Source organism: Drosophila rhopaloa, unplaced genomic scaffold (genome assembly GCF_018152115.1).
Source record: "Drosophila rhopaloa isolate 14029-0021.01 unplaced genomic scaffold, ASM1815211v1 contig_203, whole genome shotgun sequence".
Lineage (NCBI taxonomy): Eukaryota > Metazoa > Arthropoda > Insecta > Diptera > Drosophilidae > Drosophila > Drosophila rhopaloa.
Window position 1 is genome coordinate 2,513,190 of NW_025335088.1, and position 14,554 is coordinate 2,527,743.

General features: G+C 36.7%; 1 protein-coding gene across 3 annotated transcripts; it reads right to left on the reverse strand.

Annotated features, from left to right (window-relative positions):
- Window positions 1–4: 4 nt before the first annotated feature.
- LOC108038872 lies at window positions 5–6,515 on the reverse strand. Of its 3 annotated transcripts, none has more exons than XM_017115736.2 (4): window positions 6,401–6,515; window positions 1,670–1,821; window positions 1,445–1,618; window positions 5–239 (listed from the first exon to the last, which is right to left on the reverse strand). In XM_017115736.2, the coding sequence occupies exons 2-4, from the start codon at window positions 1,811–1,813 to the stop codon at window positions 30–32; spliced, it is 528 nt and encodes a 175-aa protein (XP_016971225.1). In that variant the 5' UTR covers window positions 1,814–1,821; window positions 6,401–6,515; the 3' UTR covers window positions 5–29. The 3 variants fall into 3 exon arrangements, with proteins under 3 accessions (XP_016971225.1, XP_016971226.1, XP_016971227.1); XM_017115737.2 differs by having other exon boundaries at window positions 1,670–1,860; window positions 6,401–6,500; XM_017115738.1 differs by lacking the exon at window positions 6,401–6,515 and adding an exon at window positions 6,160–6,178 and having other exon boundaries at window positions 1,670–1,782.
- Window positions 6,516–14,554: the final 8,039 nt, after the last annotated feature.

A 14,554-nucleotide genomic window follows, 5' to 3' on the forward strand; every position in this document is an offset into this window, starting at 1 on the left:
AAAATCCAGTATGAAATATAAAAATACTTTTATTTGCCATTAAAATCTTCACCTACAAATTTGTTATTCGGGTTATTATTTTTGTTTCTATTGACAAGAGTTGAGCTGCTGTTCGGTGATCCTTTTATGGGCTGGCAAAATAAACACAGACTCGTCATCGGATGCTTTATTTTCATGATTATCTCATCAGAGTAGTTTCGGGCTTGTATCTGGACATGCATTATCGCTTGAAGTGCTTGCTGTAAAATTAAAAAAAGATAAAAGTGAATTTAAAAAAAAATTATAATTCTAATTTTGTAGTCCATAATTGTAGTCAATCAAAAACTTGCTTATCGAGTATCGGAGTATTTCAACTAGGTGAAGTTATAAACGTATACCATTCTCTCCCAACAGAGAATTTCTATCGAAACGTCCGATAAGATTTGCGATTATAATTACGTACACCGACTTGCTAGTTACTCAGAAAGTGTAAATACTTTATGGAGTAGAAAATTTCTTATTCACTGCGACACAAACTTATGACCAAACTACCAACTGCAAGGGTATACATAATAGTGAATTCTTTAAGAAGCAAACTTCGGCAAGCCGAAGTTTATATACCCTTGCAGTTATTACAAATCGACTATATTTCGATTTATATGCCTATATTACTAAAAACCATTGTTTCATTAAACTATGTAGATTTTCGTTTCTATGGCAGCTATTTGATATTGTTTTCCGATTTTAATTAAATAAAAACCGTAATTCCAAAAAATTTAAATACTACCAAATCCCAAAGAACAACAAAAAACATTAAAAACAACAAAGGTATACATTTTTTGAATTGTTTTTTTCCGATTGTTCCTATGGGAGCTATATGATGTAGTCGCCCGATCCGGCTCGTTCCGACTTATATACTACCTGCAATAGAAAGACAACTTTTGGGAAAGTTTCAAGCAGATAGCTTTAAAACTGAGGGACTAGTTTGCGTAGAAACGAACGGACGGACAAACAGACGGACATGGCTAGATCGACTCACTTGGTGATGCTGATCAAGAATATATATACTTTATACTTTTGACTGAACTTTTACTTTTACTTTATAACTTTTGACTGAAATTATAATACTCTCTGCAAGAGTATAAAAATGATTGGCACGTATTCAAGACTGAATCCAAAAAAAACAAAGTGAATAAACTTTATAGTTAAGTTCCCCGACTATTACATGTCCCTTACTCTGTTAACCAACTTCAATATAATTATGCCCCGGCAGACCATGTCTCAGAGTTACATGACGGAGTTTTGCGATTTGTGGCTGTTAGAGAAAAATTATGGATAGCTGCCGTTTAGAAAACTTTGAGAAAACAAGCAAACATTTTAAACTCAAGTTTTAGTGGTTTATGTTGTTCGATAATTCGTAAATCTAAAGTCTGAGTTGCCCATGTATGTATAGAAGATTTATTACCTTTAGTTTGCCAATTTCAGTACGCAGAATTACAATTTTTGTCTCGCCGTGGACTAAGATATCTCTCATGTTATAGATTTCGTTTTGAAGATTAATAAGTGAATCGTCGTAACTATTCAATGTATTTTTTTCATTAAATGCCCTATATCGCAGACATGAAGAAGTTTTTCTGATCTGTAATAAAGATTGTGTTAGACTTAGAATCTAAGCCAGATAAGCCCTCACCTGATTTTTTAGACTCGTATCAAGGTGAATGGTTGATGTTTTCCGAATCAAATCACTAGAATCTTTAAAGTTGGTTGGTCCTAAGATCCCACTCTCCTCGAAAAAGTTTTTTGCTTTATCAATATTTGAATTCAAAGATTGCATTTTTTTTGCTTTATTATTCGATTTAGAATAAATTTGAAAATTTTTTACTAGTTTTATATATAAAAAATGATTTGTTACTTCAAAATCTACTGAGCATTGTCAATTATGTCTTTAATATATCTCCAACCAAATTTCAACACTGAGTCAAATCTTGGTGTCACAAAAATCTTTCTTTGCAAGACGCTTTTATGAATTACTTCTAATAAAAACATTTTACGACAATAAAAATGTATTTAATTTAACACTATATATCTTCACAAAAAAATGTTTACATTTACAGCGTATTTATAGCATTAAGCATTTTTTAAACCGTCTTAAATGAAATAAGATGCCATTTCGCACCAATTAAAAAAGGCTTTTTTGTTGTTTAGAAACATTTTACTAAAAATTAGTTTTTTTAATTCGAAATTTTAAAAGTTGACAACACTGTGACACCGATTTATTGTTCAAAACACTTACATATAACGAAAGGGAATTAAATATTAAAATGGCGTCATCATCTGCCGAACTTCAGTGTGAACACAAAAAGCAAAGAGCAAGCAGCACCACCGCCCAACATTAACAGGTATTTCGCTCTCATGAATATATATACAGTGGCTCACAGTTTATTTCGTGCAGACGTAAACTTGAGGTTAAAACTTATTTAATTAGCAAACTATTCGGAATATAAAAAAGATTTAAATGCAATTATGTTTAATAGTATTTTTGCATTTATTTAGTCACTTCATTATTTTTAAACTCCATTAGATAGCACTTAAAACAAAAAAAAACTAAAAATACTAAGTTAATATTTTGTGTGTCCTCCTCTCTGGTTCAGAACACCTCTGAGACGATTTCCAGTGGAAAAAACAAATTTTTTTAGTGGTCTCGACTGTAAATTTTCCCCTTTCTTCCTTTCCTTTTAGGTCTTTTTTGTTAGAAATCTTCCTCTTCCCTATGGCTACGTCCAATATTTCCCTAAACTTTCGATCACATTCAAGTCTGGGGACTGTGCTGACGTAATGACCACGTGAGGGCAGTTCCAGACAGGCGAAGTCTTCACAATTGCTGCTGAGTGTTTGGGATAGTTATCCTGGTAGTACCGAAATCGATCGCTTATGCCCAGTTTTTCAGCAGTTTGCTGGCCATCCATGATCCTGTCAATAAAAACGAGGTTGCTCCGCCAGAAGCTGACAGACGAAAACCTTAACATGACCCCCGCCATGCTTGACCGTAGCTCTTAGGTGTTTGTTTTCGAGCTCTGTATTAGGTTCCCGCCAAACATATTTAACCAAAAAGGTTACATTTTGACTCGTCTGCAAATAACACGTTATACCAAAACAAAATCGGAAGAAGAACGTGCTCCCTTGTCCCTAATACAGAGCTAGAAAACAACCACCTAAAATCTACTGCCTCACGTAATGAATCCACCTGCCCAGTCACTAGACCTTAACGTCATTGAAAATTTGTGGGAAACTTTGGATCTGGCCATCAATATCTAATTAAAATTATCTTAAAAAGGCCCTCTTGGAAGAATGGGCCACGATTCCAAAACAGACCACAGAAAAGTTGCAAACTCGATAAAAGGATGTCATCAAACAGAAGGGAGGCCACCCGAAGTATTAAGTTATTTAATAGTCAATATATTTAACATTGAGTGTCTTGCACGAAATAAGCTGTGACATTAAAAAAGTCAGTATCTTTAGTTTTTCTTAGTTTAAGTGTTATCTAATGGAGTTTAACAATAATGAAGTGTCTTAATAAATGCCAAAATACTACCAAATCTTTTTCATATTCCGTATAGTTTGCCAGCTATATGAGTTTGCATTTCAAGTTTACACACGAAATAAGTTGTGAACCACTGTATGTATATACAGTTGAGAAAAAAAATAATACCACCACTACATCGCGCTCCTCACATTGTAAAAATAATTTATAAGGTTTAGTATTGCTCTAGTCTAAAACAAAGTTTCCTTTTTTTTTAAAGGGGGGGTATAGTATTTAAATTTTTTTGTTGCATTTCTTTTTTATTTTTTTTTCTGAATGCACAACATCTTGTAAAATTGTGTTAAAGTTTTAGATCGATCCGAGTAAAGCTTCCGAACTTATGGGCAGTTGAACGTAGGTAATTTAGCTCGTTTTGTATGGGTGTCCAAAACTTTAAAACGCTCTCCTGAAAAGTTACCATTTTCAAAGTCGGTGTACACGATCCTGCAAAATCGTTTTGAAATTTTGCACAGTTGTTCTCAACTAAATTCCTAAGGTAACGCTTTCGAGTTTTTTTTTTTTTTTGAAAATTTATTATTTTTAGAGCAACAAATATCTCGACGTTTTGGGCGAAAATCGGTGTTTTTGACGCCGCCGGAGATTGCCTGTATCTCAGTCAATTTTTAATATTTTTGGATGAAAAAAATCACACATATTGTTTAAATGTTGCCCAATCACATGCAAAAACAAAATTGAGCTGAGACTATCCGTATCGCAAATAAATTTTTTTTAAAAATTTCAGATTTTTCATCGAATTAACTAAAAAACTTAAACTTCCACTAAACGGTGCCAGAACTTGGTTGACTCCATGCCAAGATGCTGTGAGGCTGTTATTGCCAATAAAGGGTGCACTACCAAATATTAAATGGAGAATATACATGAATGTATAAATATAGCAAACTTATGAATTGTTTACTTACTAGTAGAGGGTATTAAAATTTGGTTAAAAGTGTGCAACGCAGTGAAGAAGGCATCTCCGACCCTATAAAGTATATACATATATTCTTGATCAGGATCGTGTCCTGAGTTGATATAAACATGTCCGTCTGTCTATTTTTTCGCGAACTAGTCTCTCAGTTTTAAGATATCGAATTGAAACTTTGCAGACACCCTTCTTTCCTTTGCACGCAGTATATAAGTCGGAACGGCCGGGATCGGGCGACTATATTATATAGCTGTCATATAACTGATTGATCGGATATTGGGATTTTCTAACGGTTTTTTTTTGGCCAATCAGTCAACCTACCAAATTTCATAAGGATCGGCCGACTATATCCTATAGCTGCCATATAACTGAACGATTGGAAATGCCATAACTTTGGTGTTTTTAAAGTTAGGAAGTTGGGATTTTTATAAGTATTAAGAATGCATCATATTAATAATTTTGGAAAATATAACTTACAGAATATTCTGCAAGGGTATATCAACTTCGGCCCCGCCCGAAGTTAGCTTTCCTTTCTTGTTTTTGTTAAATTTCTTTAGTTTCAATAAAGTGTCTAACATATCCTTAGAAATTAAATAATTTTTTTTACTTTTTTTTATCATTACCATTTTATCATTGTTTGTCGATTCCAAAATGGTATTCAACGTAGTTTAAACAAGAAAGGAAAGCTAACTTCGGGCGGAGCCGAAGTTGAAATACCCTTGCAGAATATTCTGTAAATTATATTCTCCAAAATTATTTATATGATGCATTGTTAACACTCATAAAAATCCCAACTTCCTAACTTTAAAAACACCAAAGTTATGGAATTTCCAATCGTTCAGTTATATGACAGCTATAGAATATAGTCGGCCGATCCTTATGAAATTTGGTATGTCGGATTGATTGGCCAAAAATAAAACCCATAGAAAATTCCAACTTCCTAACTTTACAAACACCAAGGTTATGGGATTTCCGATCAATCAGTTATATGGCGGCTATAGGATATAGCCGGCCGATCCTTATGAAATTTGGTAGGCCGGATTAAGTGGCCAAATATAAAAGCCATAGAAAATCCCAACTTTCTATCTTTACAAACACCAAAGTTATGGCATTTCCGATCAATCAGTTATATGGCAGCTATAGGATATAGTCGGCCGATCCTTATGAAATTTGGTAGGTCGGATTGATTGGCCAAATATAAAACTCATAGAAAATCCCAACTTTCTAACTTTACAAACAACAAAGTTATGGCATTTCCGATCAATCAGTTATATGGCAGCTATAGGATATAGTCGGCCGATCCCGGCCGTTCCGACTTATATACTGCGTGCAAAGGAAAGAAGGGTGTGTGCAAAGTTTCAATTCGATATCTTCAAAACTGAGAGACTAGTTCGCGTAGAAACAGACAGACGGACAGACAGACGGACAGACGGACATGGCTATATCAACTCAGGAGGTGATCCTGATCAAGAATATATATACTTTATAGGGTCGGAGATGTCTCCTTCACTGCGTTGCACACTTTTGACCAAAATTATAATACCCTCTGCAAGGGTATAAAAATATAGGTACAGTGACCGTTTAAACATAGCTTGAGTTGGTGGTGCTATTATTTTTTTTACAGCTTATTCTTATTTCCATAATACTTTTGATGATCAAGAACATACATACATACACATGTATTCTGAACATGTATTCTAAAGTAAAAAGAAAATGGATTTACTGGGTTACGAAGTCGACAACAGAGTTAGAAAAAAACGGTTTCTTCCAATTTTGAACATTTGTGCATGACAATAAATCGCAGAAGAATATGATCGTAAATTCGTTAGTAGTGTTATCCTGAATCGGTGAAGGTATTTTAAATTTGAACTGTCCGTATATGTACGAACACACATAAAAACCAATTGTTAATATACTTTTAAAGTTATAATAATGCTGCAAAAATAGGTTTTCAATCAAAACTGGATCTAATTTTAAGTTTTTTCTTCGAGTTGATTTAAGTGACCGTATTATGATCGTGTTTTATAATCAAAAATTGAAAAAAACATATTAGCTTGTATGCGTTTCCATTGACAAATCATATTCTCACAGAGTCACATCCATCAAGTGTCAGCGGCTTAACTTGCAAGATCAATTAACAAAGCCGAATATTTCAGGAATAAAATTCACCCTTAGGAGTGTGTTCCACAATGGAAGTGGCGGATCTAGAATTCAGTTGAATTAACTCAAATATTATTATAAACAAAAGTCTGGCTAATAGCGTCCCTACAGAGATCCATCTACCATCTACCATCGGTTGAACGGATGGTCTATAAGGTTTTGCCGTTCCCAAAATTTCCCAGTTATAGCGTCTTCCCACACAGATCCATCCACCACCCACCATAAGTTGAACGAAAATGTTCCAGTTGGTTCCCTATCCAAATTGGATGGACTCTTTTATGCGATAGTTTTTTCTGTGCAACTCTGAGTTCTTCTTCTTGACAGTGCAAAAACGTAAACATAGATAACGGGGAACTTTTGAAAATGGAAGGCGCCGAGGCAATAGGTATAAACAAAAAATGCTGTATATATTTGTAATGATTCATTGTTTTTGATATTACAGTCGATAATACGCAAACCGCCACCGCTGAGGTGGCAGGAGAACATTGAGCCCGAAAAAAGGTCCATGTGTACATGGAGATGGCTCAGTCCTTAATGTCCGAACAAAAAGTGAAAACCTCACCAAAAAGTACAAGTAACTTATATGCGAGCAACAATATATTGGCAAACCATTTTCACGATATTATTTTGTGCAGGCAGGAAAAAAAATGGGGCCAAGCGATGGGGCTCCATCCGTGTGCAGCATTACGAGTTGCTTCACTCTTTCCTAGGCAACATGGAGCAGAACACCTTGGAGAAAGAGTGTGTTATATTTATGGCTTATGCCGTCTTTCCACAGAGATCAATCCAACAATCCGTTAAACGGATGGTCCATAAGGTTATGCCGTTCCGAAAATTCCCAGTTAGTTCCCCATCCAAATTTGACTTTTTTATGCGATAGTTAGACAATGTTTTTTCGGTGCCACTCTGAGTTCTTCTTCTTGACAGTGAAAATTTTAACATTCACTACGAAAACGTAAACAATAATGACGGGTACCTTTTGAAAATTTAAGGCGCCAAATCAATAAATGCTGTTTATACTTGTAATCATTAATTAATTACTGCTCTATCCGTGTGGCAGTTCTCACAACATGGAGCAGAACACCTTGGAGAACGAGAGTATGTCTCCAGACTTATATTTGTGGTTTACAATAAAGCCTAGTATCCAGATCCAGATCCAGATCCAGATTCCTAGTATCCAGAAAACTGTACGCCAGTCATGAGAGAGAGCGAGAGGCAAACAGCTGGCGTTCACTTTTCGTCGGGCCTTTTTTTCACGTCGGTCTCCTGATCGACGAAAAAAATACCAGAAAATTCCATAGCGTTGCCAGTCTGCGGAAACGTGAACCCTAGCGAAAAGATTAAAAAATTTAATCTTTTGGCGTGCGCTTCTCACTGAACATTATAAGAAATGGAGGGAAAAACTAAAAAAACTCACAAAAGTCGATTGCAGGTGTTTACATGTGAGGACAAAATAACATTAATACTATCTTGGGTGCGTCTTGTGAGAGCAAAATGTTTTTTAGGTCCAGAATGTACGAAAAAACACAATTAAAGTGCAGCTATGAACTTTAAATTAGCAAATAATTATTAGTAAATTAAAAAAAACAACTGTTAAATTTAAATTGTATTGTTTTTTAATTTCTTTGTACAGCGGCAGACTTGTTTTGCCAAGGTAGTTGATAATATCTTTTAAAGGCTCTTTCCCGCAAATACGATATTTGAATTTTAACTGCTTGTCAACAAACCCAGCTGATTGACAGTATGACCGTAGCACGCTTAAATCTGATAAACTCTCAAACTTTTGGTCACACTGGAAAGATTAAAGTTTTTACGCTAGCGTAATCGTTTGTCGATCTGGATACTAGGCTTAACTAATAAATTATATTTATTGCAGAACTAGTAAATACTTTGTAAAGGTCTTAGAAGTGGACCCCGCTGATCTACAGCGGAAGTCAACGCTCGGACAGCTCTACGTCCCCTGCGCGCAAATGTGGACCCTAGGCCGAGCTTGTGAAGATAGCGCTCGAGAAATTCTGGAGGAGCAGCAAGCGCAGACCAAGATCATGACATTGAATTGAGCTTGGCTGACATTCCGATTTGTATATTCGCGTAGATCTCTTGCAGTCTGTTACCAAGTATCATTTATAGCGCTGTTGTGCTCATTTTGTGCATGTTGTGCAAAGTGCAACAGGCTAGAATGTTCAGCCACAGCTGTACAGATCAGCTGTTATCGGATGGTGGATGTGCTCTGAGGGAATCGGAGTTTCACATTTGGCAAAAATCCCAATCCGTTCCGAACAGATGGACTCTATGGGAAGAGGGTATAACAATTAACTAATAAAATGTAATTATTGTAGGTACTATGGAAAACTTTGTGAACATTTTTTTAAATCAAAGAATTCAAAAGATGTAAAAATAATATATTTTTATTGTTGAGCTAACAAGTCTTTTTGTCAGCTATCTGAAAACAAATTAAAAGGCGATATAAATTAAATATTTCAGTTTATTAACTTTTATATGTATGTAAGGGCTACGGGCTTTGCGAACACCGCAGCTTGCAATCAACAACAACAAAATGTATGCTCTGGCGACGGACCGTAGGTGTTGAGAGGCGGGCTCAGACTGAGTAGTCCAATTAATAGAGAGATAAGAGGAGCCGCTTAGAAATGAGTGATTCTTTAGTTGGAGTGGTTTGCCGCTGCGCAAAAAAAAAATGTAGAAACATTTTTTGAATTCTTTGATTTTTGATTTGAATTGAGCCTGGCTGACTGCCATTCTTGACGTTAAAAATAAAATGAAATATAAAATTATAATGACACAAAATATAACATATTTGTATTTAATGAACTTTATTTGTTCCCATTTAATCATTTAAATCTACAGACAAATTAGTCCGATTTGGTTGTTCACGTAGGTCACTACAGTCTATTGCCAAATCTCATTTATAGCTCTGCAACAGGCTAGAATGATTATTCTCAGCCGTTTAGGGCAGCTGTTATCGGATGGTAGCTCTGAGGGAATCAGAGTTTGACATTTGTAAAAAATCCCAACCGCTTCGAACGGATGGGAAGAAGGGTATAAAAGTCAATTTGTTCGCAAGTGGTTTTAATCTGATAATTGGGTCGGGAAAAAAATAGTATTTGTAGTGCCAAGCCCTCTGATTAGGTAGTTTTAAAAAGAGTTCGTCAAAATTTCATCTACCGTGCTGGAGGAGGTAAATTACATCCCGGAAACCAAAAGTTCTAGCTGGTGGCAGAGGCTCTGCATTTAAAATCTGGATCTACATCTGTAAGGGTCGTCGGTCAAGGCACAAGTTTTAGTATGCCAGTCAAGCCGCTAAAAACCGCATAAATAGAAACAAAAACAAGAAAAGAAAACTAACTTCGGGCGGAGCCGAAGTTGATATACCCTTGCAGAATATTCTGTAAAGCCCATAGAAAATCCCACTTCCTAACTTTACAAGCAGCAAAGTTATGGCATTTCCGATCAATCAGTTATGTGGCGGCTATTGAATATAGTCGGCCGATCCCGACCGTTCTTACTTATATACTGCGAAAGGAACGAAGGGTGTGTGCAAAATTTCAATTCGATATCTTTAAAACTGAGAGACTAGTTCGCGTAGAAACAGACAGACGGACAACCTGCACCTACATAGCAGGCAAATTTGTATACCCTTGCAGAGAGTATTATAATTTCAGTCAAAAGTTTGCAACTCAGTGAAGGAGACATTGCCGACCCTATAAAGTATTATATTCTTGATCAGCATCACCAGGTCGATCTAGCCATGTCCGTCTGTCCATCCGTCTGTCCGTAGAAACGCATTCTGTCCATTTTTGACCTATGAAACACTGTTGTCTGACAACAGAAATTCCAAGATATTAAATTTTTAAATCCTTGCCTGACGGACGTTCATCCAGACTTTAATTCAGGTGGATGTTTTTTTCGTCGATCTGAGTAGCCAGGTAAAAAAGAGCATAACGAACAGTGTTCGCCAGCTGTTTGCCTCTGGGTCTCTCTCATAGCTGACGAACAGGTTTCGTCGATCTCAGTGCTAGTCTTTAGCCAACATTTGTATCTTGGGTTTTAAACTAGGAAAACATCGTTTTCTTAGGTTTGATTAGATGTTGGAGATGCCAACCCCGTCAAGCAAAGGAATTTTCCCGGATGGGATTTTGGGTAAGCTTGACAGATAATGTTCGATCCAAAATATAATATACCAATATAATGTCATGCCATGGCCTGACTTATGGGTAAGGTTATTCCAGAGAAGTTTCGGAATAAAGTTTTCGTGTTTTTTCTTGTTGATTGTGTCTGACATCTTCGAATCACTTTTAAGTGTTAACAGTGCGAGCTCCAGGATTCACTCTGAACGTGGATAAGGAAGTTTTGTAGGTTGTAGAGTGTGTTCGAGCTGCCATAGTTGAATTCCCGCTACCCAATACTCCTAAATCATAAAAATATCAAATTTATTAAACATTTCGCCTCGGTTTCTTCGCCTCTCACAAATTTAATAAAGGCCAATGTTTATTGTTTTAGAACATTATTCCAATTTTGTATTTTTGAAATCCGTGAAGAAACTGACTGCCGATGTAGTAAAAAAATATCTGCAGGATGATTTTTTCCATACTTTTGGAGTTCCGGATACCATAATCTTGGTCAAGGCGGAGGTTTTTCTGAGAATTAACAAGGTATTACACACTCTGACTTCGGTATATTCTCCTTAGGCAAACGCCTCGGAAAAAGTTAATCGTTCGGTGATCGTAGCAAACCGCTCATACGTGAAACCTGACCAGAAAAACTGGGGCAAGTAGCATCTGCTGCTTTTTAAGGACAGCTGTATAGAAACGCCTCCATATTACATGGTCTATGGGCAGCAGTTTGTCCGCTCAGGCGCAACTTACAAATTATTAAGGGCTCTTCGCTTGTTAGACGATAGATCGATAATGCTTGCAAAAGAAGATTCGTTAGATTTGGTAAGGAGCAAGGCTTTGGAAAGCGGCGAGATAAAAACGAGCGGGCTTATAATTTAAGGTCGTGAAAAGTGCCGTATGCAGAGGGACACGAAGTGTTTAGAAAAAACTTCAAGCAGCGCAATTTTCAGGAGGGATATAACTCTAAACTTGATCTAGCTTGCTTGACGGCAACTTTAACTACGATCTTGTGGATTTGCAAGGTCGCTCTGCTGGTCGCTATTATTGGAAGGATATTAAGCAATAGTTTTGCCAAGTTTGGGTGGTATCAGTCCTAAATGTATAATCTTGCGTGGGAGGTTTTTTAGCATCGCTTGTCTCAGGAGTTTACATAAGGTTAATTCAGGGTGTCTATTCGTTCTATTACCTTTCTTAGCTCCGAAATTTTCCCGGGTAGGTACACAACTTATAATCCTGATCATCAGTCCAGACGAGGAGGTGAAGTCCTGATTGATGTTGAATCTAGTATAATTCCTGAGTATAAAATTATCGTTTCCCGTAGTTCTTAAAAATATTTTTTGTTCAAATATTTGAAGACCATTTTTTTTATACCATTGCAGAGGGTATTATAATTTTGGTCAAAAGTGTGCAACGCAGTAAAGGAGTCATCTCCGACCCTATAAAGTATATATACAAGTATTGATCCAAATCGCGTCCTGAGTTGATATAAGCATGTCCGACTGTCCGTCAGTCTGTTTCTAAGCGAACTAGTCTATAGCCGCCATATAACTTTGGTGTATTTAAAGTTAGGAAGTTGTGATTTATGGGTTTTAAATTTGGCCAATCAATCCGACCTACCAAATGCGAATTAACTAGTTAGTTTTTCCAATGCCTCCATGAGCTGCTACTTGTGGATTGTGTGCTCTACCTATCAATTCTGAACGTAACTTTTGAGGAACCCATAACTTCCAGGATAGGGTTCCTTGTTCTGTTTTACCCGAAACATGTTCACGCCGTGCATATAAAATTAATCCACTATTCGGTTTTTAAGTAACTGATGGTCTTCATCTGAAAAATGAGCTGACTCTAAGTTGATTTTAAGTCCTGCATCTATTATTTCTGCAATATGGCTTTCTGGTATGCGCGACAGTGCATCTGGTACTACATGATCTCTACCTTTTCTGTGACGAACTGGGAATGCTGAAGTTTCATAGCCCATCGAGCAAGTCGTCCTTTCAAGTTGGGTTATTTTCTTAACCAGACAATACTCTAGTGATCTGTAATCCCCTCGAAATCTTGCATTTCAATGTAACAACGAAATTTTTCCAATGCTTCTAACACAGCATAGCATTCACGCTCTGTTGCAGACCTATTTCGCTGTGCGGCCGGGATCGGCCGACTATATCCTATAGCTGCCATATAACTGATTGATCGGAAATGGTGTTTGTAAAGTTAGGAAATTGGGATTTATATTTTATATTTTATTAAATTTTATTTTTTATATTTTTATTTTATGGGTTTTTTATTTGGCAAATCAATCCGACCTACCAAATTTCATAAAGATCGGCTGACTATATCCTATATAATTAATTCTATGATCCTTACTGCCCGTTAATGTCACTCCCTAGCATCATAAAAGAGGACGAACAGGGTAGATATGCCAAATTCAAAAGAAGTATGAGTATTAAGAATGCATCATATGAATAATTTTGGAGAATACAATTTACAGAAAAATTTGGGAGAGTATATCAACTTCGGCTCCGCCCTAAGTGAGCTTTCCTGTCTTGTTTTTATTAGATATTGACCTCTTGCGGATGGCCAGATCTCAAAGTGATCACAAATTTTCAATGACGTTAAGGTCTGGTGACTGGGCAGGTGGGTTCACTGCGTGAGGGCAGTTCCGTATAATGTTTTTAACATTGTCTGTCCGTTTCTATATTGTCCTTTTTTCATCTCTCACGACATAGTTTTTACGCCCAATGGGGAATAGGGCTCTGCGCGTAACAAACACTGCTTGGTGACTCGGAAACCATTCAGGAGTACGAGTTCTCTTCAAAGGTCTTTTTTCCATCGGTGTTCCTTAGTCCAACAAAAAAAAAAATAATTTTGGCCCTTAGCAAAATAACACCATAACTCGACGAAGCTTAATTTTAAAATAGTTTGAAACCGATGTCGCATTGAACAAATATCGTCTCTAGCATTTTTCTCAATATTTTTTTCATAAGCATAATATAATTATACCCGTTACTCGTAGAGTAAAAGGGTATATTGTATTCGTGCAAAAGTATGTAACAGGTAGAAGGAAGCGTTTCCGACCCTATAAAGTATATATATTCTTGTTCAGGATCACTAGCCGAGTCGATCTAGCCATGTCCGTCTGTCCGTCTGTCTGTCCGTCTGTCTGTCCGTCTGTCTGTCCGTCTGTCTGTCCGTCTGTCTGTCCGTATGAACACTGAGATCTCGGAAACTATAAAAGCATGGCATTTTGCATGTAGATTTTAGGAGTTCCTACGCAGCGCAAGTTTGTTTCAAAATGGTGCCACGCCCCCTCTGACGCCCACAAGCCACAAGCTGTGGACACATTTTTGATGATATTATGAAAATTTTAATTGACATGTATTTGTTTCGTCAATACCTATCGATTGGCCTAATAAAAGTTTGCCACGCCCACTCTAACGCCCAAAAACCCATTAAACGCTTAAACCTGGCTAGCGCCTACATTTTCGCCTTTCATGGCGCCATCTAATGGATGACTTTGGAACAGCTGGCCAAGGTGCTCAACAGAGTCAACGTTAATTCTCGATAAGGATTTCTATTAAAGGAAATTGCGATGGTTTTCATTTGTCAATACCGAAATATATACCAAGAACTATGCAAATCAAATCTAGTTAGCCAAATTGGAGGTCTGAGTCAAACATTGGCGTATGTGTGTATGTATGTAAGCATATACATATGTATGTATTTACATTGTACACAGTTGCAATTGCCCGGCAAAGATAACTCCTTTCAAAGAAAGCT

Coding starts and splice junctions, on each gene's coding strand:
- LOC108038872 (XM_017115736.2), bottom strand. CDS start 1,813: ATGCAATCTTTGAATTCAAATATTGATAAAGCAAAAAACTTTTTCGAG. Junction 1,619..1,669: donor ATACGAGTCTAAAAAATCAG/GTGAGGGCTTAT, acceptor TCTTTATTACAG/ATCAGAAAAACTTCTTCATG. Junction 240..1,444: donor CTGAAATTGGCAAACTAAAG/GTAATAAATCTT, acceptor TTAATTTTACAG/CAAGCACTTCAAGCGATAAT.